Here is a 27721-nt window from a genome sequence, read left to right on the forward strand (position 1 = left end):
CTTCTTTGCACAACGCTGTTCCAAAACCACCTCATCGGGCCAAGTTCTGTTACCACAATGTTAATATCCTCTAGCAACTTCCGAGTCGGTTGTCCGCCCCGGGCGCCAGAACACAGCTGGCCAGCAAAGAGCCTTCTGGATCCCCGGCCAAGGGCGAACTTTCTAGGGCTTTGTCTCCAGTGACGGGAAGCCCGGGGCCGGCCCCGCCGTTTCGTCTGCGTTGTCGTCTAGCACCCCAGGTGAAGAGCCTCACCAAGATTCTTCGAGGGAGGGGAGGAAGCGGAGGGAGGGAACGAGCCCCACTCTGGCCCGGGCTCGGAGCGGGCATGGCAGCGACAGAGGGCGGCCTGGAAACGACGGGGCGCCGGGACGGGACGGGGCAGGCAGGCCTGCAAATGCTGCCGGAGCAGGGCCGCTGTGAGAACGCGGTCCTCGCTCTTTATAAAGAGGCAGCAAGCGGGCGCTTGTGCCCCGAGGCACGTGGAGTAACGCATTCTGACACCCAGGCGCCCCCCTCCTCTCATCTGCCACTTGAGTGGCACAGGAAAAGGCCGCACGGGGCCACGTCTGGACTGGGCAGAGCCCGAGACAGTGAGGCAGCCCGCGGGACAGACCCCAGGCTCCTGCCCTCCGGGAACCCGGAGCCTGGCCCTCCCCGGGCCTAGCTAGCTCTCCGTGAGACACCGCCACACCAATTCCAGTCGCTTTCCAAGTGGGGACACCGAGGCACGGGGCCATCCGCGTGAGGGGCTGGTGAAACCCTCCTGGCGGACCAGAGAGGAAACACTGCCGGATTTGAGAACCACGCAGTCTCTCATAACATGAAAGCAGCCACCAGCAGCAGCCAACAGACGGGCACGGCTGTGTGCCAAACCCCATCTCCAAAATGGGTCATGGTGGCTTGCTGACCTGGAGCAACAGGGTTGAGATGACCTAGAAGGCATGGCCTTAGCTGCACAGCACCACTGACGCCCACGCAGGCGGCGCCGGGGGGCCCCTTGGGGGGGCTCTCGTTAGAACATGAAATCTACTGTTACAACATGTTAAGTCACATCCCATACAGAACTCAACAGACAGGGGACCTCCGTGTCCCAAGGTCCTGCTCTGTGACAAGGGTGGTCCCAAGGTGGAGGGTCAGGGGAGACGGGCTCACGGTGGCTGCCCTCTGTCCCATCTAAAACCGCCGAGGAAGAAGGGAAGGCATCAGCGGACTGAGACAGAGGCAAGTCCAGGTGCCCAGGATGCCCAGCCTCCGAAGAGACCAGACAGGGATTCTGCAACCTGGGGTTCCACCCATCCTTCTCCCCACCGGCTGACTCTAGGACAAGCCTTGCGGCCACCAGCCTGCACTGCTGGGTCTCTGTGGCCTGGACCGTCGGGAAAGCCCATGGACGGGCCCCTCTTTTCCTCCACGCCAGCCTCCTGTGCTGAGGCTCAGGCCCTGCTTCAAAAGAGACCTGGGACTCCTCGTGCAGGTCCCCGGGCAGCATCAAGGACCCCATTAGGGCCCCCCCTTGCTCAGTGCCACTGCTTCGATCTGGAGTTTCAAATTTCGCTAATAATCCAATTTTAGCCTATTTCATCCAGAACAGTGACAACTGTCACCTTAGACCATCTAGACAGCTCCAACAGCTGGGGGAGCAAGGACCCAGACTGGGCTTCCCTGGTGATGTCATGTGAGAGCCCAGTGGCCACCCCAAGACTGGGCACTAACCCCTGAGCTAGCCACTGCCCTGCCCTCTCACAGAGAGCCCCAGGTGGCCAGAGCCAATGCATCCCACCAAGGGCCACCATGGCCGAGGAGAAAAGACTCAGCTCCGTGACTCCAGCCCCCGTGTGGACACGTGAGATGATGGCATAGGCCTGGCACCCTGAGCCCCGTCTAGGCCCCCTGGTGAGGAGTGGAACAAGCCTGGACCGCACCCAGCCCTGCCACACCCAGCCTTGTGAGCTTGGCTGCCATGCTGCACCTCAGTTTCTTCTTCTGCAAAATGGGAACAGCAATCCTTACTTCCCAGGACTCTAATAAAGACGACATATAACTACACGAACGCAAGCCTGATCCCCGGTCCACAGAGCGAGGCGGAGCACGAGGAGGCCGCCGCCCAGGGCCAGGGTCCTGAGCGTTAGCTTCTCACTTACCTGCAGACCAAAGTCTCTAGGGGTGGGGCCCACCCACAGCAGCAGTGGGGCTCCGGCTAAAGGTTCTCAACATATGCACCAGGCTGTCCTCATTCCTGGGGAGAAGGGACAGTGCGGGCAGCAGGCTGACCAGGCGCATGACCAAAGGCAGAAGGCCTCGTCCTCCCACGCTCAGGAGCAACCCTCTGGCTTTCTTGGCTGCTAAGAGGAAAAAGGGAGGCCTCTCCGACTCTGTTCACTTCCCTACGGACGAACACGGCCAACCTCCTTTCCCCGACGAACCCCCTGTCTGAGGAGAGAGAGGGAGAGAGAGCTCGCCTGAGGGGCCTGGAAGATTCACCTTGGCCAGCGGCCCTGCCGTCCAGTCTGCACCAGGCCTTGGACCCTCGGGCTGCAGGAACCAGGCAAGGAACGTCCCAGAGACTCTGGACCCAAGCAGTTCACCCGGCCCGCGTGGGACTCCTACGGCCCCCCCGCTCCACTGAGGGCCACCAGATACAGGGGCACAGCCTTCTCTCTCTGCCCTGGGGGCTCCCTGCCAACCTACCCCCAGCCAACCTGAGGTTCAAAACCCCAGCATCCTGTTCAAAACTGTCCTTGGTCCCCCCACTGCACCCAGAACCAGGCCCCAACTCTCCAGCTGATTCTCAGGGGCCCCCGTGCTCCATCCCAACCACAGCTCCAGCCTAAAGGGTTAGTTTCCGGTCTGGGGAACACCTCTGTGCCACGTCTTTCCTGTTCCCTCCAGCTGACACCCTGAGCCTGGGCCCTCCAGAGCTTCTCTGCTCCCTTGCAAGGAGCTGAGCCCTGCACACATCAGGGCAAACCCACCACGGGCCCCTGGTCCCTACCGCAGGGTTCCTGGAACGCTCCTGTGAGGGTAGCACATGCCAGTGAGTGTCTGTCCTGCAGTCACCATTTCTTTAACTCCAGCAACGGCCACCATGGATTCTTTTCTCTTCTTCTTCTTCTTCTTTTTTTTTTTTTTTTTTTTTTCCTTTTAGGGCCGTACCCATGGCATACGGAAGTTCACAGACTAGGGGTCAAATCGGAGCTGCAGCTGCCAGCCTACATCACAGCCATACCAGATCCGAGCTGTGTCTGTGACCTACACCACAGCTCACGGCAATGCCGGGTCCTTAACCCACTGAGCGAGGCCAGGGATCAAACCTGCATCCTCATGGATACTAGTTGGGATCTTAACCCACTGAGCCACAACGGGAACTACCATGGTAAGGAGACCAAGGGCAGAGGACAGAGCTGCGAGTGTTAGTCACACGCCCCAGGTTTCTATGTGACAATGTGTGACTGCTGTGACCTCTAGAAGTCTGGAGCTGACTGTCCTGTCTACTGCAGCACAGAGAGGCCCTGGCACAAGCAGGAGCTGGGAGATGTGGCTGAAGGGGTGAGTCCAGAACTTGAATCCAAATCCTCAGAAGACAAGACTTGCGCTCCAGCTTGCAGCTGGCTGCACAGACACAGCTGCCCTCATCCGACCCCTCTAGAGCCTGCAAGCTCCTTAAAGATACGGACCCTTTACCTCGGCTCTCCCCGGAGCTCCTGGTCCAGGCATTCGTACACAGCTGGCACTCAATCAGTGCATGCTGATTTGAACCAGCTCACATGGTTGTTGCCGCCTGGAGTCTGAGGGCCCAGAAGGTTCCCATGAAGGGTGGGGCAGGTCTGAACTTCCCAGGTGGCTGAAGCTGTAGGCCCCATCTTTCTACAAGTCCCTCCTGGCAGGGGGCACAAACTAGAACCACGAACACAATTGTGCAGGAAAACCATGGTCAGGAGGCTGCCAAGCCCCAGGGACAGGACTGCTCTGGAGCCACATCTGCCCTGGGCTCTCCCACACCTGCCTGAATGGACAGGGCCTACAGCCAGCCAGCTGTGCGGAGCCTGGAGCATGCGGTGTGCTCAGGGGACGTGTGGGGACATGTGCACAGCCCAGCCATCAGAGACGAAGACAGCAGCACAGAGAAGGGACCCAGGGCTTGTGGCACCACACTGCCTGTGTCAGCATCTCTACCCGGACCCCCGAGAAGGGCCCACCTGGCCGCCTCATTTCACCCCATCGACTGGCGCCCCGCCCCCCGGCCCCACCCTGGGCCCCTAGGGGACAGAGCAGGGCTGCACAGGCACAGCAACTTCAGGAGAGAAAACACCCAGAGAAGGCAGGATCTCAGAGGAATGGCCCCCCCACCCCCACCTGCTCCAAGGGGGGGCAGCGGGATGTCCCCAGTCCGTGACAGAGCGATCCTTCGAGCATCCCCATGTTTCCCTGCCCCTGCCTCCCAGGCTCACTCTTCCCTGGTCCCCCGGCAGAGCGAGCGCAGCGCCACGGCATCGACATGGCACGGCAGGCCTCTTGTCAGCCCCTCCCGACCAGCTGCTGCCCGGGGCCTCAGGAAGGACTGGGTCTGGGTGGCAGAGCCAAGCCCCTTAAACCACAGCTGAGTCCCATCCCTTCCGTCCACACCTCAGAGCCCCCCACCTGCCTGTGCCATGAGCTCCCAAGGCTGACCACTCAGCCACCTAATGCCATGTGACCTTGGGCAGCTGCACTGTCCACTGCAGGAGCCACCAGCCACAGTGAGGAGCACCGAGCACTGGAACTGAGGCCAATCCGGGCTGAGACATGCCCTGATCTTGGAAACTTCGTGTAAAAAAACCCTGCACAGCTCATTAATGACTGGCTTCTATTGACTGCGTGTTGAAATGACAGTGTGCAAAACATACTGGGTTAAACAAAATATACTATTACATTAATAACTTAATTTTGCCTGTTTCTTTTTTCTTTTTCACTGTGGCTACTAGAATTTAATCTCTGTGGCTCACATTCTGCTTCCATCGCGCAGAGCAGAGGCTCAGACACCGCCTCTAAAAGGAATAAGACGCATCCACCTCACAGGGCTATTTTGAGGAGAAAATTCACTAGGAGAGTTTCTTCTGCAAATCCGCTCCCATCTCACCTGCCTCTCACTCCACCTGTGTGGTCAGAGGCAGCCCTGTGTCCCCAGGGCTGGGCAGGAGAGGGGCCAAGCCCCTGGCCCTCCCGCACGCTCCACTCCAGCCCCCCAGCCTCCCTTAGGCCTCCAGGCGGGCACACTGCTTCCCTCCCTGGGCTGCCAGCAAGCTAATGACAAGGACTTCAAGGCCACAAGCCAGGATAAGTTGAAGAGAGAATAATGATGACAGTGGTGACAGCACTGGTCCCAGAGCCAACACGTCCTGAGCACGTCTGCACAGCAGGCCTGCTCTAGGTGCTCTCACCAGCTGGATCCTCACACGATGCAGGAGAGGACACTGAGTCCAGGGCCCAGGGCGCCCCCCTCCGAGTGGCACAGCAACACCCCACGATCTCCGTCTCCCAGCTTGCGGCAGACGCGGGCACCCGCATTTCCCCACAGCCCATCCCCCACCCCCGTATGCATCGCGCTCCAGTCCTGTGGTCTCTGCTGGGTGACAGTTACCCTCACACCACCTCGGATGCCATCTCCTTTCTCGTGCCAAATGGTCAATGCTGCGTAATCAACCCACATCTGCTAAACCACTCACCCCAAACACACTGCACTGTCCTGCGCCCGCCCGGGCTGCTGCTGAGCAGGCCCGTTCCCAGCACAAGAGGGTCTCTTCTTCCGCTGGCTCCTCGGCCTGAATACTTGTTCCCCTTTTATTTGCCATCGATTCTGGGAACATTCCATTGTCCAAGGCTGTTCCAGATGAAAGCGAGATGGAATTTCTCCAGGTGGATTAGGCCTGTTGAAAGTTAGTCCCAGCTATCAAGGGGTTGCGAGAAGGGTGTGCTGGCCCAGAGCTGGAATGCAGTCAGAAGCGTCCAGACCCCTGGACCACGGCACCGAGTCCCTCCAAGGGGACACATGACGCTCGAGACAGAACGGCATGATGGGAGAAGACGACCAGAGGGCCCACAAGGCCCTCCCCTGGTCTCAGAATCTTCTCAGGGTACCCACATGAGAAAGAGGTGATAAGAAATGTGGGGACACGGCGAGAAGGGCCCCTTGTGTGAGTGTGGGCACAGCCCCGGCCTGGCCGAGCCACACGCACAGCAAACCCTCAATGCCACCTTTGCTCTTCTTTGCCAAGTCAGCTCAGTAAGGGGCTTGGTAGGAATTTTCCTTCTGGGACACAGATGGCCCAGTTCTCGTGCCTCTTCTCCCCACATGCAGGCAGGCCCATCATTTCAGAGCAAGAGCAGGACCCGAGGGGGGAAGGGAGAGGAGTGCCCAGCAGCTGCATCCAGAATAGCCTGGCTGGGCGTTGGGGGGGAGGCCGGCCAGGCCCTGGGCTTCGCCAAGCGCAGGGCTGGCTGGGAGCTCTCCCCAACCCATAAGACAAGCCCCTCTGGGGATGAGGGGGGATGGCGGTGGCCAAGGGCTTAGGGATCTTCCAGCAAATCACAAAAACGTATATGAAGTCTCTGCTTTGGGCGCTAAAAGGATGATTCCAGATTGTGACACATCCATCTGCAGAACATAACCGACACTTTCCGGACGCCTCCCCTCGGCACGGCCAAACCTGACTGCGGGCCAGTCTCTTGTGCTCCAGCCTTGTACAGGGAAGGGTCTGGAACCATCCTGCAGGAAGGCAGGACCATCCTGCTAGGGCAGAGCTGAAACGGCCTCCTGGGAGGCCCTGGGGCCAAACCGCGGGGCCCCTTTAAGGCCAGTACCCGGGTTTGCCAACCAGGAAACTTGCGGCTCAAGAGATGCAGAGTCTGCCCAAGGGCTGGGAGGACGTGTCTATCAGACGGCCTGATACAGAGTTTCAAGGCTTCTCAGCAGTGGGGGTGAGGGGGTTGGCGATAATGGCACGATAAATAATAGCCACGCTTCCTGAGAGCATCCTGAGACTCCGGGTCATTGCAGCCCGGGATGAGAAGGTCACCACCCTCGCCTGACCTTCAGGGGACCCCAAGCCCAGAGCAGGTCCCAGACCCGCCTGGGTCTGCGGTGTGAAAGTGGTGGCAGAACCCACCCCAGCAAGAAGGGCCATGGCTCCCAGGCTGCGGGGGCCGAGGGGTGGCCAGGGCTCCCTTCTCGGCTCTGCCCCCGGCACGTGAGCAGGTAGCCAACACTCAATTTCCTTCCCCGAAAGGACGGAGAGAAGCCTGGCCCAGCTGGATGAGGGGACCGCGCCCTGAGGGAGGGCCCCAGAACATTCCATGCCCCCTGCCACCGCAGATGCGGGCCAGCACGGTCAGGAGGGAGGACCTGCTCCCCAGCTGAGCCCGGCTGACGTGTGAAGGCGAAGCGGGGACGAGCCAACAGCCACTTGCTGCCACTGGCCGGTCAGCTGCAGGGGATGGGAGCTGGCATTCCACCTCGACAGGCACATGGCAGCAGGCCTGAGTCCCTCCCTCCAGGTCCCCCCAGCCCTCTAACGTTGGGGTCCCTGCCTAACTGCCTCACACGCCGTGACCTCTTGGCACCACGGCCTCTCCCAGATGTGGCTGAGGTTAAATCCCCCAAGCAACTGACTCACAGGGTCCCAGATCCAGTGGATCCCATCAGATTCTGGCTTGAAAACCATGCTGGCCTGCCCTGGACTTAGGACAAAGGTCCCAGTCAAGCCAGCCCTGCTGCCCCCCACCCCCTGCAGCCCCTCCTGCACCCCTGCCCCCAGCGCCCCCAGTCGCCAGCTTGCTGCACCCTGAATTGGCCAAGCCCAGCCCGCCTCCCAAGCTCAGGGTTTACTTCCTCATCCTTCTACTCAGGATGCTCCCCCTCACTTCCCTGGTGTGGCTCAAGGCACCCTGTCATTGGGTCACCTCCGCAGGGAGGCCGCCCGCCCTCCAGTCTGCAGCCGGCCTCTGCCACCCCCTCTCCCCCACCTGGAGTTCTGAACACACCAGCCTGCTTTGTCTTCCTGACAGCACATGTCGCCACTGGAAGTACCTTGCCTACTGCCTACTTGCTTATTATCCACCCCTTTCTAGAAAGTAGCTTATATGGAAGTAAGACACACTGTGTGCGTCTTACAGAAATACCCCGGGCCTGGCCGATGCCAAGCGCCCGGCAGACGCCAGGTGAGCATCTCTGCTGGGAGTGGAGAAGAGAGGGGAGCACGTCCTCAGGTTCCTGCTCTAGGTCACCAGATGGCAGTGAGAGCAGAGGGCTGGGCTGGGGTCTGCACAGCCTGCCCCTCGGCCAGGCCCTATGACACAGGGGCTGCAAGGAGGAGGGGGCCCAGGGCTCCCCAGGCACCAAGGCTCGGCACTAGAGTCCAGTGTGCTGCTTTTCCAGCATCCACAGAACCAACTGTGTCGCCCTCCGTGACACCTGGGGTTCACGCTCGGCCCCACCAAAACCTGGTTCACAGCTGTCCGCATAGAACTTGCTGGACACACGGGGTGGTAACTGTGTCCTGCAGGGCCCTGGTGGGTCCAGGCGGCCTGCCACACTCCCCGTGTACACGGCACGGCTGCAGCCCCCTCCACAGCCACCACCCACTCCATGAAGGGACCCTGCACCACTTCGGTGAAGGGGCTGGCCTGGGGGCCTTCGGTGACATATTCCTCACGTGAGCTCACTGCTACGGCTCACAAACGAAGCTTCTGGTGGTTGCGTTATATTTGGGAAGCAACCATTTTTGTTTTCCAAGACAGAAAAAAAAAAAAAAAAAAGGCCACCCCACCCCCTCCCCAAAAAGGAATTATCCAAGAGTTCTACTGTGCCGAGCTTTCAAAAGAGGCATTGTTAATTTTCTTGCCATAAATAGGCAGTTAACACCCACTCCAAGTCCAGTCAAACCAAGTTCCTGCCAGCTTGGGGGCTTGGGGACGCAGCAAAGGGCTGGCCCTCCTGCGCGGCACTTGCTTTCCTAGTTCTCGGCTGTGGGCTGAAGCAGCAAGAAAGGGCAGGAATTCAGGACGGTGCATTCCGCAAAAATGTTATACTTTTATTTTATTTATTTATTTGTCTTTTTTTTTTTTGCCTTTTCTAGGGCTGCTCCCGCGGCATACGGAGGTTCCCAGGCTAGGGGTCGAACTGGAGCTGTAGCCGCCAGCCTACACCACAGCCACAGCAACGCAGGATCTGAGCCGCATCTGTGACCTACACCACAGCTCACGGCAACTCCGGATCATTAACCCACTGAGCAAGGCCAGGGATCGAACCCACAGCCTCATGGTTCCTAGTCAAATTCGTTAACCACTGCGCCACGACGGGAACTCCAAAAAATGTGATACTTTTAAAGGGCTCCGGTCAACAGGGGTGGGGGTCTGCATCGACGCCGTGCTGGGGACCACGGAGGACTGCGTTACAAGAGGCAAAATGGGCTCGTTTCACCCTGCGCGGGTCCCCACGGAAGCCAGCAGCCTGGACTGGATAAAGCGCCGGCAGGCAGCACACATGTCGTCAGCTCGGGGCCGGCTGGGAATGAATCACACGTCCATCTCAGCGACACCTCTCGCTGCTTCCCCGTCTCCAGCCCTCCCGGGGCTTGGCGCTCCTTCCCAGGAGGCGTTACCTGACATCCCCACTAAGGAAGCAGGAGTAAGCCTGGGATGCTGAAATCCTTCTGGGTTTCTGTCCACCGGCCCCTTCCCCTGCATCCTCCAGGCTGGGCAGGGGTCCCTGGGCTCTATGAGTAGATTCACTGAAGCCACGACAGGCCCCACATTTTCCAGAGATGCTGCCCCAGCTGTTGTCAACAGACCAGATGCGGCACGGCCGTGACAAGCTTTCTAGGCCGAGCGAGAACTCTCCTGCGGCTCCGAGCTGCCCTGGCCTTCCCCAGCCAAGTCCAGGATGGAGGCCCAGTTTCAAGCGGAGAAGGACAGGGGCTTCAGCAAAGGAGCCGGAGACCTGGAGACCAGGGTGTCGAGAGAGGGCAGCCTGGGCTGGCAAAGCACTGAAGCATAAGGGCTTGGGGGCGGGACGGTTTCAAGGGCACTTGTGGAAGCAAAACGCATCCCTTGTGATGGGCCACACTTCACTTCTACTGAGAACAGATGGAGAAGAAATACAGGCAAAGTGAGGGCTGCAGGTGAGACAGTAAGAGGGACTTACAATCCGCAGAACCTAACCAGTGTGGCTTTGGGGGTCGGGGTGATTGATTCTCAGCCCAGTGGGGTCTGTGACAAGGGTGACTTGGAAGCTAATGACAAGATCAGCCCATTGGCCCGGCCTGTTGGTCGCACGTCCACAATGTCTGAGCCCCTATTCGGAATCAATGTGTCCACTCCCCCTGCCTTGATCGAACCCACGCTCACGTCTGCCGACAGCCCCCTGCCTCCCTCAGACCCCTCAGTCCATGTGGCTCCCCCCAGCCAGAAGGGGGGATGCTGTCACTCCCTTGCTTAAAAAGTCTCTGAGGCGTCCCCTCTTGCACTCAGAATAAAAGACAAACATGTGCAGAGGACCTACCACGAAGGTACCCACTGTGCTTGGCGCCCTGCCCCTTCAATCGCCCGGCTCCAGCCGGGCTGGGCTCCTCCAGCCCCTTCCTGACTCCCACCTTTGCACACATACTTGTGCAGGCCCACGCTCACCCTACCCAGCCTTCCAGGGCCGCCTCAGGGTTTATTTCCACGGATCCCATGATTCCAGTGCACCATGGGAACACTCTGGAAGCCTAGCCTCTTTTATATGCCAGGGACCGGAGATGCCCAGCACACACAGCATCTGGACAGGACACTGACAGCCACGCCGGGTTCCTGGTCATTCACCCTGCCGCCCAACACAAGACCTGGGCCACTGGGTGGGGCTGCAGAACGACCACGCAGAAGGACCTGCCTCGGAAACATCCAACCCTACGTATTAGAGGTTTTCCAGAGACTCGCCTTCCACCTGCCCGCAGGCTGTGAACTCCAGAGGGCAGGGCATCTGCCTCCTACCTCTGCGCGCAGCACCCAGCAGGGCTTGGCATCATGTGCGTGGTGCTCCAAGCTCGCCTGGGGAGCGGGACGGGCTCCCGTCTGGACAACTGGCTACGAAGCAGAGACCCCGCTCCAGAAAGCCCTGGGCATCCCTGAGCTTTGCTGCCTCACATCTTCTCCAACACCCTACGGCTCCGAAAGCTCTCAATTAAAGCATGGAAAATCACCAAGTGCCATGAAAAGCTGCCTCCCTGGCATGTCCCCAGTTGAACTCCTTCTCTTTTTCCTTCCCCAGGAGATCAAAGCTATTGTGTCAACACTCGGCCTCGATCTGAGTGACCTTAAGCAGATTGCTTATGCAACCTGGTGGCTGTGCCTGGGGACAGCAAGGAGTGAGCCGGGTGTCTGCACAGGGGTTTCCTCAAATGATGAGAACGCCATCAGGGGTCCCGTGGGGTTAGAGACACGCCTCTTCCGAGGGAAAGGAAAGACTAGAGAGGGAGCTGAAGCTGGCCTCCCAGGCCCACCCCGACCTGGGCAGGGTCCCGGACTGGCGCTGTCACCGCCTGTGCCAGGAGCCGCAAGCCCAGGGGACGGGCGGCAGGGCCCGGCCCTGTTGTTAATCCAAGTATTCACCCGGGGGCAGATCCAGGCCACGTGACTCCTGCCCATGCCCATGCCCATGAGAATCAGGAACCTTGATCCCCACTTTACAGATGAGAAAATGGAGGCTCACAGAGGGTGACCCGCCCAAGGGCACAAGGCTCAAGAGTGGAAGAGTGGGCAAGTGAGCCCCACCTGACCCCAGGGCGCACTTTCACCTCTATGCCCTCTGGGTCCTGCAGGTATCGGCCACCTGGAAAGGACACCCCCGGGGGGCGGGGAGGCGTCATGGCAGCAGGAGGAGCCCTCCTTCCGCAGTCAGGAGGCCCTGGTTCCGGCCTTCCCGGGCCTCTTCAGAAGCCTCGCCGCTTTGGGCACGTCGCTGACTCTCCTCGCCTCTCCCCCGGGGCCGGGGGGGACGGCAGCGGAGGTGGCAGGTCAGTCCTAAGCAGTGGCCGCCAAGATCGCGGAGAGGAGCCATCCAGGCCGTGCCCGGTGTTCAACCCGCAAGACGGCCTCGACCCAGCAGCGGTGTCTGTCAAGCACGTGGAAGGAGCCCCTTCACAGCCGCCGCACTGACGGCCCGGGTCTTAAAGGCTCTTCCTTCGTTCAAGCCCATCCTGTTCCCTTGTCAGAAGCAACTGTCCTCATGTGCTGACGGTGGTTTTTGCCTTCACTTTTTTTTCTCTCTTTTTAGGGTCACACCTGCAGCATATGGAGGGTCCCAGGCTAGGGGCAGAATCGGAGCTGCAGCTGAGACCTATGCCACAGCCACAGCAGCACTGGGTTCGAGCTCCATCTGAGACCTATCTACAACGCCAGATCCTTAACCCACCGAGCGAGGCCAGGGATCGAACCTGCATCCTCACAGAGACAATGTCGGGTCCTTAACCCCCTGAGCCCGAATGGGAACTCCTGCCTTTACTTTTCATTTAGCCCTTACTTCACCCCAGCTGGAATCCAGGGCTTTCCGTGACGGCCTCTCAAAGGTGGTCACATCCATCTGCATTTCGCACTGGGAAAGGCGACCCACCACTGGCCGCCTCCGCTTGCTGGCGGCGCAGGTCGCCACGCCGGCAGGAAGTTGCGCTCAGGCTGCAAGGTGGCAGGAAACGGGGCCAGCGAGGTGGCGAGCCGTGGCAGCGGTGACCAAAGGCCATAAAGACTTGGGCAAATCAGGCCTGAGCCCAGGGGTCCTGCCAGGGAAGAGCACAGCTGCCTGCAGCTGCTGGGCGAGAAGGGGGTGTAGCCAGCACCGAGGGCCCCCCACGGTGGCCAAGAGGACCACCTGTCGTTCAGGGCAGCCCCCACCCCAGCACGGGCAGAGCTCCGAGGCTGACGGGGAGGCGGCGGGGAGCCCTCACCCAGGGACCACCCTGCCAGCAGAGGGGCAGGCGTTACTGATGAGCAGCTCTGATGACCCTTCGGGTGGCTTCCAGCATCAGCCCCCACCCTCGGAGCCCCCAAGGCCCTGGTCACCCCGCTCTCCTGCACTTGTCCGCAGCACCCTGGTTCTCGGTGGCGTTTCTCCCTCAAGCGTCTTCCCCACCCCAGATGGCCCCCCGCCAGTTTTCACGGGCCCCTCCAACATCTGCTCACACCACAGTTGCTGCCTGTTCTGGGGCCGGCTCAGCGAGGCTCGGGGGCTCACTGTGTGGGCAGCTGCAGTCAATCCAACCTCTGTTTCAGCATCCCGACTCTTCCCACCAGCGTCTCCCTCCCGTCTGAAGCACTGTTGTTGAGAACTACAATTTGTTGCTCTTTCAAGCTGACCAGCTTGGGGTTAAACATGCAGCAGGGGCCGTGACACCCAGGGCACGGCATTCGGCGGGTGAGCTTTAGCTGTTGCTTTTTCTGAAATCTTGGCTCACCCGCACATGATGCACATCTAAACAGTCACGCACAGCCCAGGTCTCTCGGGGAGGCAACCAATGCTTGGTGGCCAAACCAGGTCTCAAAGAAGCAGTAACTCATACCACCGCCAGCACAAGCCCCACTAACAAACATCTCGCATGCTCAAGCTGGGCCCTGCCCTCCACAACAATGTTGTCATTCTGCAAAAGGGAGGTTGTGGCTTCAGATAAAACACCAGGCACCCGGTTCCCATTGTGGCTCAGCAGTAACGAACCTGACTAGCATCCATGAGGATGTGGGTTCGATCCCTGTCCCTGCTTAGTGGGTTAAGGATCCGGCATTGCCGTGAGCTGCGGTGTAGGTTGCAGATGCAGCTCTGATTCAACCCCTAGCCTGGGAACTTCCATACGCAGCAGGTACGGCCCTAAAAAGCCAAAAAATAATAATTAAAAAACCCCAAAAATCCCACCAGGCAGAAGGGGCCTTGACAGACCAAGTGAGGAAGGCTGGTCAGCTGGTGGGGAGGGGGTCAGCAGGACAGGACCTGGTACAGATGGGGCAAGACTGGCCCTCGGGTGGCCTTTGAGGGTCTCGTTCTTAGAACGAGGGGCTGCAGTTACGGTTACAGGAGCGAGGGTGGGGGACGGGGGGCAGCCTTTGGAGGCCAGGTCCCTGCGTCATCTCCTCCCTTCCCCTGGGGCCTCCCTCTGACCACCACCGTCCCTCGCTCAGGACCCAGCTACCGGTCTATGAGCCGGGCACTCCGGTTTTCAGAAGACACGAGCAAAGACAACCCAAAGGGCATTTCTAATGTCCCCTCCCCATTGCATCACGGCAGCCTCCCTGCTGAAAGGGTGACAAGGGCCCTGCTGCTTCCACCTGGACAGCTGGGCCTGGATGCCGGCTGTGGAGGGTGAGGCATCTGGAGGGGCGCCTGGTGGGCTCCTGGGGTCACTTCCACCCTGGTTCCACAGGGGACAGGCTTGAGAGGAGAACGTTCACACACACCCAACTCCTCTGGCAGCTGGCGATTCTGGTTCTGTCGCCGTTGCACAAGCCTGACTCCAAGCTCGGAGGCAGCACGGGCTGGGGAGAGCCACAGGGCAGGCCTCCTTCCCAGTTTCAAAAGAAAAGGATGAGGCAAGAAGAGGAACCCGCAACAAGAAGTAAGTGGCAAGGGCAGAAAAGGGGCCGTAAAAACAGAAGGAAAGAGACGGACAACCACGGAGAAGGGGAACCTTCTGAGCTTCACGCTCTGGGCCCAGCTCTGCCTCTGGAGTCGCCAAGGAGGAGCCCACGCCTCCCCTCCCGAGCCCGGCCACCGTGACGGCAGCCAGGGCACTGGGGGATGTGTGCATGTGCGGGTGCGTGTGTTAACAGATATCACAGACACACACACAAACGTGTACACATCCACATCCACATTCAGACACACACAGACACGGTACACCCGCACGTGAGCACACGCACTTACTTCCGCTATTCCTCCCAAGTCCTATGGTCGGTGGTGGCAGCAGAGCTGCTATTATTTGCTGCACAGAGACGTTAAGCGCTTTGCCCGGGGCTGCCAGCTTCCTGCCCATCTCTGAGGCCTTCTGATTTGTCGATGCCCCCCCCCCCCAGTGTGGATCTAAAGGAAACACCATGTTCCAGAGGGCCTGTTTCCTTGGGAGGGGCTGGGATGGACATGGCCCGAGGTCACAGCTACCTCGTCCGCCCTTTGGTCCTAGTGCAGAGCCTGCACCTCAGGGCAGTGCCCACGGCGGCGCCCTACCCTGGACCTCGGCACATTTGGGCTCCCCTGCAGTCTGAGGCTCTCCCTGGTCCCTTTCCTGCTGGGAGCTTGGAGAGGCCCTGGCTGTCATCCTTGCTCTGGGCGCCACGGCGCTCACATGGACTGGGTCAGGGCCTCTGGGGGCCAGGTTGATCAGAGCTGCCCATTTTCCCAAAGGTCCGACCGACAAGGCACTCACTCTGTGTGTCTGAGTGTCTCACACACTGGGGCCCTGGGCTCCTTGACGGTGAGGCTCGTGTGGCTCACTGGCCCCCAGGCCTCCGCCAGGTAGGTGGCTCTATAAACCAAAGTCAAAAACCCACAAGAGAGAGACTGGCATCCAGCTGATGGCAGGACACACGGAGCAGCACCAACCCTCGGTACAAGCCGGCCTTCCCACAGCCAGGCAGACCTGCTCGCTTCCTAGCAGCTACAAATGCGGGGAACGCCCTGCCCAAGGCCAGGGTCTGGGGGCAACGAGTCACCATCTGGCCGAGAGCAGGTCCCACGACACCAGCACACAGGGTGCCCGGGCACAGGGCCCTCCCTGCTCTAGGCTGCATCCAGGCTCTTCAGATGCACAGAGGTAGCCACGGGCCAGGCTCTCGAGGCTCTGGAGAAGCAAGGCCCACCTCCCGAGGCCATAAATCATCCCGCAGGGGAGCCAGAGCAGGCAGAGCTCCATGGAAAGAGGGCTGGCTGCATCTGGAGGCTTGGTGGGGGGCAGCTCAGGGCCCAGCCGTCCCCAGGGTGCTGGCCAGGGCCCTCTGGCCCACATGCTCCCCAGGGGCCCTTTCTCTGCATTCCCTGGACTCTGCCCGCTCCGCCCCCCACCGCCCTCGGGCCTCGAGACAGGCAGAATGAGGCAGCCTCCTCAGTCAGGGTCTTGGAGGCCGGCCTGCCGCCGATGAAGCCATCTATACATCTGGGCACAGCCCCACTGAGAAATACATTTTTAAGAGGTTTCTACCCAAGTGAGGACGGGAAATGTCTCCAGTGACGCCAGCGGTGTTATTCCAACTTGTGGCTAGTAAAATATAATAACACGTGTAAGCTGTTTTTACTACCTATCTAGCTTATTAGCTAATAAAATAAGCTCAGCATTAAAAATTTAACTGAAGCCATTTATCGCACCCAGAACTCAGGGCTCTGGGTTTTCCTTCAGAAGTCACCCAACTCTGTCACCTTTCCCGCCTTTGTTGCCTATTTAAATGTCTCCAGGAAGGAAAATTCCACTCGCCCGTCCAACTTAAATGCATGTGTTTGACGGTTGTCTAGCTAGCAAAGCACTTAGGACAAAGAATGGGGCACGCCTGGAGCGGCGATGGATGGAAGGGATGCTGAAGATGAGGGCAGCAGGTGGCATCTGCCTGGTCCTGCCCGGCTCTTCCCCAAGCCAACCCCGCAGGGCACCACCCACTGGTCCTCCCGCTGCCCCAGGCCAGGGCCTGGGCTCTGGCACAAAAGCGGCCCAAAGTCTGGACTCGGGGGCGAGGTGTGCGCTCTAGACTGGAGATACCTGCACCCCTTCTTTTGGGGGGACCTCAAGGCTGGGAGGGAACCCTAGAGGAGACAGAAGGAAACTCCATGCGCAGGAGCTGTATGTTCATCGTGAAATGAAAGGCGGCCCAGCTGAAAAGGTGGCACCAGCTCCTAATGGAAGACATTGTGCCACCTGAAAAGCCTGCCTGCCCAGACAGGGCCACACTCACAGGCAAGACCAAGCTCTCACCCCGCCCAGCCGTGACCGATGCTTACATGACAAGACCAGGGCAGACGGTGCTCGGGCCGTGGCGCCGAGCGCCCGAGGAGCCCCTGGACACACCGGGCCTCTCGACATCCCTCTGCTTTTGTGCCCCTACCACTGCGTGGCAGCAAAAGGGCTCTTCGGATTTTTTTTCTCTTTTGGCGTCCCCACAGCATATGGAGTTTCTGGGGACAGGGATCAGATCTGAGCCACAGTTGTGACCTACCCTGCAGCCAGGGCAACACTGGATCCTTAACCCACAGTGCTGAGCCGGGAATTGAACCTGCATCCCAGGGCTCCAGAGACGCTGCTGATTCCCCTGCACCACCAGGGGAACTCCTCATTGCTGATTTTACAGGGAAAGAAACAGATGCCTGTACAGGAGGGCTTGCTTTCAACTTTCACCGAATAGGCTTCTCCAAACCAGGAAATCAACCCACTCCTGGGCCTTTCTGAAGCTGGCAGCCTGCACCTGCCTGGGACGGGCCGGGGCTGAGGCGCCTCAGATAAGCACCTGGCTGCCTGGGCGGCACGATCCAGCACCTTCTGGGGCTCTTACCTGTGCCATCTTGGCCAGGTCCAGCGAGGGCCTCTGCTCCTGCACCTCCTCAGGGCGCCGCCGCTTCACACCGACCTTCTTGTCATTAAGGACACAAGGCTGCGAGCGGCTTCGGGACAGGCCGCTGGAGCGTCTGGCCAGCTCTGGCGTCGAGGCGGGCGTGCTGTTGGCCGAGGGCGGACCGTACTCCGCAAAGGAGAACTGCTCGTGCGAGCAGGAGAGGGACCGCTGCATGTCGAGCCGGCCCCCAGCCACGGGGCTCGGGGCGGGGCCCCAGAGGTCGCCCACCTGTCCACCGGCGGCCGAGCCCGGCGCCCCTTGGCAGGGCTGGATGCCAAGTCGGTGGTGCAATCCCGCCTGGTCGCAGGGCGAGGAGAGCACGCTGGCCCGGGACGGGAGGCTGAAGCTGGAGCTCCTCTGCATGGGGCTCAGGCCGTTGGCGTAGCGCTGGACGCTGCCCCCGCTGTAGCAGCGCCGCTTTTCCACCGGAGTCCAGACCTTGGACCCCAAGGGCCTCCACGACGTTCGGCAGCTGGACATCTCGTCGGAGAAGGACAGGGACCGGCACTGGCGCTTGCTGGGGGGTGCTGAGGGGTTCCCGTTGTGGTCACTGAGGCTGAGGTCTTTGATCAGGTTGGTGACCGCGCAGGCGGTGGCCGCCTCCCGATGCCACAGGGCGCTGTCCTGACACTTCTCGGGCAGGCACTCCCAGATGCCGGCGCTCGGCTGGTCGATCTGAAGAGGGCACTTCCTGTCCAGGTCTCGCCATCTGTCATTTTCTGGTGCATAAGGGACAAAGAGAAACAGGATTTGAGAAGGCCTTTGCCCGGCCCTCTCTCTCCTACCAAGAACCCATCTTAAACAGGACGTTAGAGCCAGAAAGCTCTTAAAAGCCATCCAGGCCCACCTCGCTTTACAGACGAGAAGCCGAGGCTCGAGCAGGGACGTGCGTCCCAAGGTGTTGAGTCAGAAGCGGAGCAAGGCCTGGGCTCCAGGCATCCCCGGCCTCCGGACAGGGCTCTCTCGCCACCAAACCGGACCGCCTCCCGCAAAGTCCAAGACACTACTGTTTGCCCCAAACGCTTCTCATTTTCTGGAAGGGAAACGGACTCGCCCCACCCCCGCCCTGGCAGGCAGCAGAGTCGGGCAGTGTCTGTCACGTCCCATCTCAGGGCTCTGCTGCTCTGGGGCTGGGAATCGGGGCCCTGGTGGAAGATCACGGCCAAAGACGAGCCCGTCAGTACTTCAGAGGCGCTGGAGGTGCCGCCAGGCTAGTTCCCTGGGATTCCACCTCTAAAACACTCGCTGACAAGAGAAACCGGACATTGGACTGCGTTACGTCCCCTCCACCCAAGTGCTCCACCACAAACAACAGCTGCCAATCACCGAGGGCTTCCTTGTGTTCACTGGCTCTCTTGCCAAAATGGAAGATAAAGTGGCTAAAATCTAACAAGCAAGTCTTTTTCTTTTTTTTTAGGGCCACGCCCACGGCATATGGAGGTTCCCAGCCTACGGGTGGAATCAGAGCAACAGCCACTGGCCTACACCACAGCCACAGCAACACGGGATCCGAGCCACGTCTGTGACCTAACCACAGCTCGTGGCAATGCTGGATCCTTAACCCACTGAGCAAGGCCAGGGATCAAACCTGCATCCTCATAGATACTAGTGGGGTTCATTACCACTGAGCCACGACAGGAACTCCCTGAGCAAGTCTTGGGCTGCAGAGACTTCAGGGTACGATAGGAGCTTGCACATTCGGGTCTCCACTTGAACGCATGTGTAAACAAGCTAAGCCTGTGAGAAAATGCTGACTCTGCACTTGAGCCCTTGCTTTAGTCAAAGAGTCAAGAACTATTTGCTGTTTTTCTACCATGCAATCGGGCACTACCATGCATGCTTTTCTATCATGCAAAAGTGCTGAGACTTTTAGGACAGTCAAGACAAATGTGACAGAGTTCTTGCACTTGAGCTCGTAACACAAGAGCCGAGTTAGGAGACGTGCAGTGCCGCCAGGGATCAACGTGTTAGCACGTTTCTATTTTTCCTAATCTACACATATTCATAAACTGTGCAAATGTGAATACGGAGAAAAGTATGGTTTGAGTCTGTCAGTCAACCCAAGGAGAGAATGACATTCGGTAGGTGTTCCACGCACACTGATTCTCGTGGGTGGTGTATCCCCCGTAGCGCCCTGCGTGGCCACCTTCCCTGCCCACAGGGGGAGACCCGGGCTTGGGGTGACTAAGCCACACAGCTAACAAATGACGAGACCAATCAGAGCCCATGCTCTTTTCACCACACTGCAGCACAGAGCTTCGTGAGCCAAAGGAAAGGCCAAGTCGGGGCTGAATGTGACGGTCCTTCCTCGAGGGCACCCCGTGCAGCCATGAGATGCAAGCCGGAGGGGCCGGGACCCTGGGTCAGGGACACAGCCAGAATCGGCCAGAGGCTGCTCCCCTGGTAGGGCCTTAGAAGCTGGAGGTGCAGCAGAGGGATGGGCCGCAAGCTGAGCCAAGCCAGCTGGGAACAAGACGGGACTCACACCGAGTGTCCAGGTCATCTCATCCCTGAAATCTGCTGGGGCCCAGTGAGGCTCAGCACACGGTCCCTGAACTGATTCGGACAAATCGCTACCCCAAATTACTTTTATGAAAAGAGCATTTATGTTGTTCACTACTCCTTGAATATTCACATTTTTTTGTCTTTTTAGGGCTGCACCTGCAGCATGTGGAAGTTTCCAGACCAGGGGTCAAATCGAAGCTGCAGCCACTGGCCGATGCCACAGTCACAAGCAACGCCAGATCCGAGCCCCATCTTCCACCGACACCGCAGACTGAGGCAACGCCGGATCCTCGACCCACTGGGCGAGGCCAGGGATCAAACCCACATCCTCATGGATGCAGGTCAGGTTCTTAACCCGCTGAGCCACAACGGGAACTCCCACGTTCTTTTAAAAAGGTTTCAACTGGACATTTGTCAGCAATTGAACGTTCAATAAACTAACACTAAAGTAAAATTTCTAAAAGTACAAACACTGAGTGAGTCATGACCGTCTCTGTTACCTGATTTCGAAAAAGAAAAGTGATCCTCAGAAAAAAGGGGCCTTTATGTCTGATAGTGTTTTTCAAAACGAGAGGCGTGATAGCAAAACAGTAAACACAACTGAAATGCCCTCAAGCAGGGGGCTGGTTAAATAAAGCATCAAGGAATAACACAGACCATGAAAACCGCAGTTTTAAAGAATATTAATGAGGAGGGAAATGGTACTGACGCAATACGAAGCAGAAAGAAACAGGATATAAAGCTGTAGAGACAGCATGATTCCTCCGCAGTAAAATACATGCTATACGGGGCGAGAAAGAGGAACTGAACCAGGAAGGCCACGGTCGAGTGGCAGAGACCTAGCTGGCTTTTCTCTCTCGTCTCCCTCGCGCTGATATGTTTCCTATGCGGACCTGACCACCAAGCCTCCTGGGGCTGTGCCCGGGTCAGCGCCCGACTACGACCCCAGTCTGCTCTGGGGGTGCTCCTTTGGTTTCTCCCATCCAGCGATGCTGGCCACTCACTTCTCTCGCGGGACGAAGCATTCAGGCGGCGCCAGATGGGCCGTGAATGTGGCCGACTAAGGAAGGAACCAGTTGGCCCAACAAGAGCAGTGAGGTTCCAGGTGGCCCCGCGGTGGCCTGGACTTAAGGAGCCCGAAGTCCTCTAGAGAAGGGCTCTAGCGGGCCCTGGGAAAACCCGAGAAATGGAGACGGATCCCATCCTCGGAAGACACCACCTTCTGTTCCATTTTGGCCTCACTGCCCTGGAATTTTCCCCATCTCTAGGGAAATCATGAGAACAAAAGGGAACTGGGAGCCAGCTAGCCTTGCGCACTGGCCCTCGTTCGGCAGCGTCCTTGCTCTCCGTGGCCGTCCCGTGATCCTGACTGGACCCCTCGGGGCCCCCGACTCCCGTCCCGGCTCCTCTCTGCCTCCAGAGAACTTTCTGAGTTGCCTTCTCGTTGCCTCAGAAGGAAAGGCAAACATTTCAGCCTGGCATCCAGAACCCCGCCTACTCATGGTCTCCGCCGCAGGGGCACCAAACTTCCTGTGACATCAGAAGTCAGAGGAGAGGCAGGCAGAGCCAACATCATCCCTGAAAAATGCCTAAAACAGCCCAGAAAGCCCGCTGCTCCTGGTTCTGGGTACGCAGCCCTGAAGAGTAATTCTGCTGCACTGGCAATTCTTTATAAAACTGAAGTTTAATAAATCGATGGCAGGAATGGGCATAGGTAACATCTGTGTGCCGGGGGGTCTGCGTTCCATTTGTTTTTTGGTCACCTCTCAAGTCCCCAGTGGGAACCGGGATTGGACGGCAAATCCTACCGCGTTTCCACTCGCGCACGTACCGGCTCCACTCTGTTCTAGGGGCTGAGCTTCCCGGACCTTAATGCACGAGATGTCTCTGCTGTGGAGAGGACCGAGCCCGTCCTCCACCCAGTCCACCGGTGACACGCGGGTACAATGCCACGGCAGTGGGGCTGCAGCTTCTCCTTTCACAGCTCCACACCTTTGCAGAGGCCTGGAATATTCTCCCGCCTCTCTCCTCCCTCCCGTCTTGCACGCGCTGCGTCCTCTGCGGATCCTCTGGGCACCTGCAGCTCTTCGCCTAGACGGTCAGTCAGATGGCTCAGGTTAACCGGACCTGAATTATCTGCTTACATCTGTCTCCACCTCTTCTACCGAGCTCCAAGTTCGAGGACACTGGGCACGAGGGACACTCCAGGGCCTGTGCAGAGCGTGGCCTACAGGGGACCTCAGCCAGCGCTGGGCAGAGGAAGGAGAGGATGACAAGGGGCAGATGCAAACTGCAGAGCAGACCGTGGCCATTCACTTGGTCCCACGTAATCTTCTGTCCCTGACACAGGTAACTGTCCCTTGGCCGGGCAGCGCCAACCCAGGCTGTGCCTTGAACTCCGCCCCCACCCCCACCCCCCCAGCCCGGGCCGTGGATGGCTGGGTGTGAACTTTCTCCCGGGAGGCTGGCTGGCCCGGCAATGTTTCAGATACTTTGAAAACACAGAGCACTCACGGCTCCTCGATACCGAGCACTGCTATTGTGTGTCAACACCAGCCAGGTGGCCACTTGTTCTGTCTGCGGGGCAGATAATATTTTAATTGTTTCTATCTTTATCGCTTCAAGAAGCACAATATCAGAAAAGTCAAAACAATCGAGGCTATGTTTAGCCCTTGTGTTTTCCTCCTTCGCTCAGGGAACAGAAGGCGATTTGCTGGGTCAGGTCACCGGACAAAAGAAACAGGAATAGAAGCTAATTTTTAATGGCAAACCGCCCTGAGCGTCAGGCCTGACATCACGTTATACAAAAAGCCGCAGGGAGGCTTCAAGGAGAGGACGCGGGCGCCCCGCCCCTCCATTCAACATCGCTGCTGCACAAACAACTGCAACGCTTTCAAAAGCGACAATGGCCGTGGACGTGGAGTCCACCAAGCAGGGCTCCCTTGGTGTGGTGGGAAGGGTGTGGACCTGGGTTCGAGCCTCAGCTCTGCAAGTTGCTTAACCTCTCAGAGCCTCAGTTTCTTCCTGTGAAAATGAGGGGGACGGACCGTAACCAGCTCCCAGAGCTGATCCGAGAACGACACGGCTGCCCAGCACGGGGCCTGCAAGGACAGAAGGGACTCTCCCGACGGCGGCCATGACCGTGACGGCAGCACTAGAGAAGCCTGGGAGAGTGGAGCCTCCATCCTCCGGCCCTGGGTACCAACCCTGTGGGACCTGGCTGGAGTGGGTGCCCTGATGTGCTGCACGAGGCCTCCTCCAAGTGTGATGTCAGGACCACCTGCAGGAGCAGCCTCTGGGGACTAAAATGCAGATTCCTAGGCCCAGTCCCCAACTTGCCCGATCAACGGAATCCCTAGGGGCAGGAACCTGCATAGCTTATTTTAAGGTAAAGTTGTTGAGAACCAGTGCTCTAGACTACAGGCTAGGGGCCCGGGTTCTCAGACACCTCTGCAGCAGCACAGTCAGACCGTCTGGCCACATCAGGAAGCTTCTGGAGGGTTGACAATTCCAGTCCCTACAGTCCTGGATTCAGAACATCACTGAAGGCTGGTGTTTGGGCGTCTGTTTTGTTTGGGTTCAGTAACAAGGTAGAATTTCAGAGAAGGATAACCTTGCCCTTCGAATACCTCAAAGTCCCTTTTCACAGGAGGGGGTGGGGACTCCCAGTTGCACAGCACATTCTGGGTGGAGAACCAGTGCAAAAGGCCCGAGAAGCCGACAGGTCACGAGAAGGGGATAGTGTGACCCGTCCCTGCCCCCAAGACACGCCACGGCCTGAAGCCCCTCAGGGAAGCTCCAGGGACCGAGCCTCCAGCAGACATGGCACAGCCCCGGACACTGGCAGTGGCCACTTAAGTTCTAGGCGGTCCCTGTGACTCACTGTCAGGAGCATCGACAGTTTCTCTGTGTCTCAGCTTCACGCGTTTGATATCACACACGGGAGTGGATGCATGTGTGTGTGGGGGGAGTATAAACACACACAGAGCTTTTCCTACAGAGGAGCAGGCCAACCACGAAAAACCACAAACAGCACACAGACCATCTAGTTTTCTCACAGATGGACTGAGTCGATGACCTTTCAAAGCTGAGGCTCCGCCTGCAGCGTCTGGAAGACTGGGCGGCATCGGAGCAGCCGATGCTCACACACGTGGGGACAGGAGCTCAGATTCCCCTCCCGGGCTGTGGTCCTGAGACCCCTTGATTCAGAGCCGCAGGAGGCGGCTGGGTGCACAGATCTAAAGCTCAAAGGAACACAACACCCAGAAGAACACAAATAGCATCTGACCTCAAATGTTCTTGTTTCCATTTCTGCCCTTAAACTTGAAGGGAAATTCCCAGGGCCCAGATTCTCAGTGGACAACAAGCCTTCTTATTGCTGAGAAGACAGAGGCGATCTACGGCCCCGGCCGGCTCTGTGCTGTGCTGACAGGCTGCCTCGCGGGGACATGAGCACAGCAGAATGCGGTTTCTAGAAAAGGTTAGGCACCTGAAGCACAGACCCACGACAGGAGGTTCTTGCAGCCGCCCGGGCCGGGTGGCAGGCCCCAGCCAGATCAAGGCCGGCTGACTCATTCTTGGATGTCGCACCTGTCAACTTGTGCTGACATCGGTCCCCACCCTGCCCTGCGGGCTGGGTGTGCTAACTTGGTCTCAGGGCTGCAAGGACTCTATGCAGGATTGGGAGCGGGGGAGGGCAGCTCACCAATCCTTTCAGTGGGAAACTCAAGGGAATCGGGGTGTCTCTCTGAAGCCGGCTTCAGCAAAGCAGGCTTACGAAATGAACGCAGGTGGAAAACACACAAGACTATGACTGAGCTACCCCCCAGTGGTGTCCCTATCTTTAAATGAAATTGGGGGGGGAGTGGAGGGGAGAGCATCCCGTGGCATTTGGAAGTTCCCAGGAATTGAACCTGTGCCTCAGCAGCGACAACGCTGGATCCTTAACCTGCTGAGCCACCAGGGAACTCCCTTAGATGAACTTTGGAGCTCCTGGCCCACGGCAGCGCCTCTTTCCCTGAATCACCGGAATGGAGGCTCAGCTGGGAGCCATGTCAGGAAGAAAAGGTCCCTGGGCTTTGCCTGCCCAAGTGTCCCCCTCTAGTGTGCCCTCTCACCTGCAATGCATCAGAGAATGTCAGAGACAGCAACATAGGATACCATGCTCCTCAGCCAAGGCGCGAGGCTGCGGGGTTAGGATGGCTGGGTGTAACGCTCCACTGGCCCTGCTGAGGGAAGACTGGCTCCAGGGGCCCTGGGAGATGCCCGAGAGGCCAGTGGCTTCAGTGTGGTTACTAGGGTCCCGCTATCACCAGCCGACCGGGGGTGGCCCACGGCAGCTGCCACTGCCTCTGGAAATTCTTGCTCTTACAAAAAGAGGCCCAGTGGGATCTCCGGACAGCATAGAGGTGTCTTAAAAGACCCCTCCAGGGAGTTCCCATTGTGGCTCAGCAGGTCATGAACCCAACTAGTAACCAGGAGGATGCAGGTTCGACCCCTGGCTCCAGTCAGTGGGTTAAGGATCCGACGTTGCCATAGGCTGCAGTGTGGGTCACAGACAAGGCTCAGATCCTGCGTTGCTGTGGCTGTGGGGTAGGCAGACAGCTACAGTTCCAACTGGACCTCTAGCCTGGGAACTTCCACATGCTGTGGGTGCCAGCCCCACCCCCTCCAAAAAAAAAGAAGAAAAAACCCTCCAGACTGGGCTTTAGGAGCGTGGGCCTCAGTTTCCCGAACTGTATGAGGAAGTATGGGCTCTGGATGGTCCTCCTGCTCCATCCCCAGCCTCCAGGGGCACTCAGAAATACACGGGGGAAAGCCAGGATTTGCAATGGCAACAAACCTCTCAAGAGACAGGCCAGTTTGCCCGGTCTCCTTCAGATTCCCACCCGACTGTGGGTTTGGACAAAGTACTGGAAACGGGCTGCTGCTCACGATTCATCTCGAAACCAATGTGTGTGTCAGGCTGGGCACCATCACACAGAAGCAGTCAGGAGAGTGATTCAGGAAACTGTCAATAAATTCTCATTATCTTTTTTTCTTTTTTGGCTGCCCCACAGTATATGGAGTTCCCAGGCCAGGGATCAGATCTGAGCCTGTTGTGACCTGCGCTGCAGCTAGGGCAACGCCAGATCTTTTAATCCACTGCGATGGGCCAGGGATCAAACTTGTGTCCTGGTGGTGCAGCGACAGGGCTGGTCATGTTGCACCACAGTGGGAACTCCAACTGTTTTGGTTTTTTGTTCTGTTTTGGTTTTGTCTGTTCGTTTGTTTTTTTATTTTGGCCACACCTGCAGCATACAGAAGTTTCCATGTCGGGGATCAAACCTGGGCCATGGCAGTGACCACGCCAGGTACTTAACCTGCTGAGCCACCAGGGAACTCTCAAAATAACCGCTAAATAACTGACACCCCACTGAGATCCTTGCTGAAGGTGGGAAATAGCATGAGCACATACTCCAAGCATAATTCTCATCTAATGGCACTCCCTCTGTGACCAACGGGGAACCCAAACCTCAGAACAACACCCCGTCTCGCCCGTGGACACACAGCTAGCAAAGAGCAGTCTGCAATCCCAAGGCCGTGCTCTTGCAATTGGGCCAGGCTGCTTTCTAATGCCTATTTTTCCATGCGGAAGGCCACCTGGTGATGCACCATGTGAAGGTGCCCACGGCCAGTCTGGCAGCCACCAGTCCCTGTCCTCTGGCACCTCTGGGGCCCCCTCCCCATGTCAGACCAGACGGGGCGAGAAGGCAGCCCGGGAGGCTCCCTTTCCACTTGTCACCGTAAACAGCCATCACGTGCCAACCACACTCGGCACTGACTTCCATCTGTACTGTAGTCCAGAAACACGGTCTGAACCCAATAAATGTTTCAGGGAAAAACTGACAGCCCTCTGTACGGAAAATCCTGACAGTTTTTTAGTGCTGGGAAAAAATCATACCTATGACTGCATAAAAAATAAATAAATAAGTAATTGAAATACGTTTTTTAAAAAATCATACATATGCACACTTGCCTACGGGTATACTTTTTAAAACGGAAACATGTCTGAGCCGAGCCTATTTTGGTTAATAATCAGTTTCTTTTAGGAGGCCCTGGTCCAGCGATGATGCGCAGAACAGCCATCTCCGAGAGACCGAGAAGGCGGCAGAGGCCAGAAATTCCGCCGAGGAGCGCTGGTTTTGTTACCGCTATTGTTCACTTTGTTTCCATCATGTGTTCATTTGTTCTTGGAAACCTAAAATGCTCCACCTCTGAATGCTGGCGGTTTCCTAAACAGTGCAGTCTACATTCCGGTTCCAGCGACAAACGGCGACAGAGGGAAAAGACCCAAAGCTACCAGATCTCGAGGCGAAATCTTTTCATGCTACACAACACAGCCAACTGGTGTACCCCGTAGAATTAGTCCAGAGGGTGCCCCCAGGAGAAATCCTTCTATATCACAGAGCAGACTTTAACCGCCAAGTAATTCAACACGGCAAGTGAGGGCTTATAATTAAAATGCTGACAAACCTGAATCGGAGTGGCACAAGTCGGGCTGCTATAATATTTTTACAATTCCTTTTTATACATAATGTATGATCCTTCTGCTCAAGTTTCCTCTATGTTCTTTGCCTGTGAAATAATTTA

The 27721-nt window shown here is 58.1% G+C and overlaps 1 protein-coding gene across 5 annotated transcripts in view; it reads right to left on the reverse strand.

Moving 5' to 3' along the window:
• Positions 1 to 27721, reverse strand: part of FAM53B (family with sequence similarity 53 member B) — a 117996-nt gene that overhangs the window by 38393 nt on the left and 51882 nt on the right. For all 5 annotated transcript variants that reach the window (XM_084995830.1, XM_005671549.4, XM_013983842.3 and 2 more), the window contains one exon: positions 17525 to 18303. In XM_084995830.1, coding sequence (XP_084851956.1) covers positions 17525 to 18064 — 540 coding nt within the window. In that variant the 5' untranslated portion in view covers positions 18065 to 18303. The remainder of the gene's footprint in view (positions 1 to 17524; positions 18304 to 27721) is intronic.

Source organism: Sus scrofa, chromosome 14 (genome assembly GCF_054392235.1).
Source record: "Sus scrofa isolate SSC_HxYL_T2T_F1_AM1 chromosome 14, Sscrofa_HxYL_maternal_Yorkshire_Landrace_v2.0, whole genome shotgun sequence".
Classification (NCBI taxonomy): Eukaryota; Metazoa; Chordata; class Mammalia; order Artiodactyla; family Suidae; genus Sus; species Sus scrofa.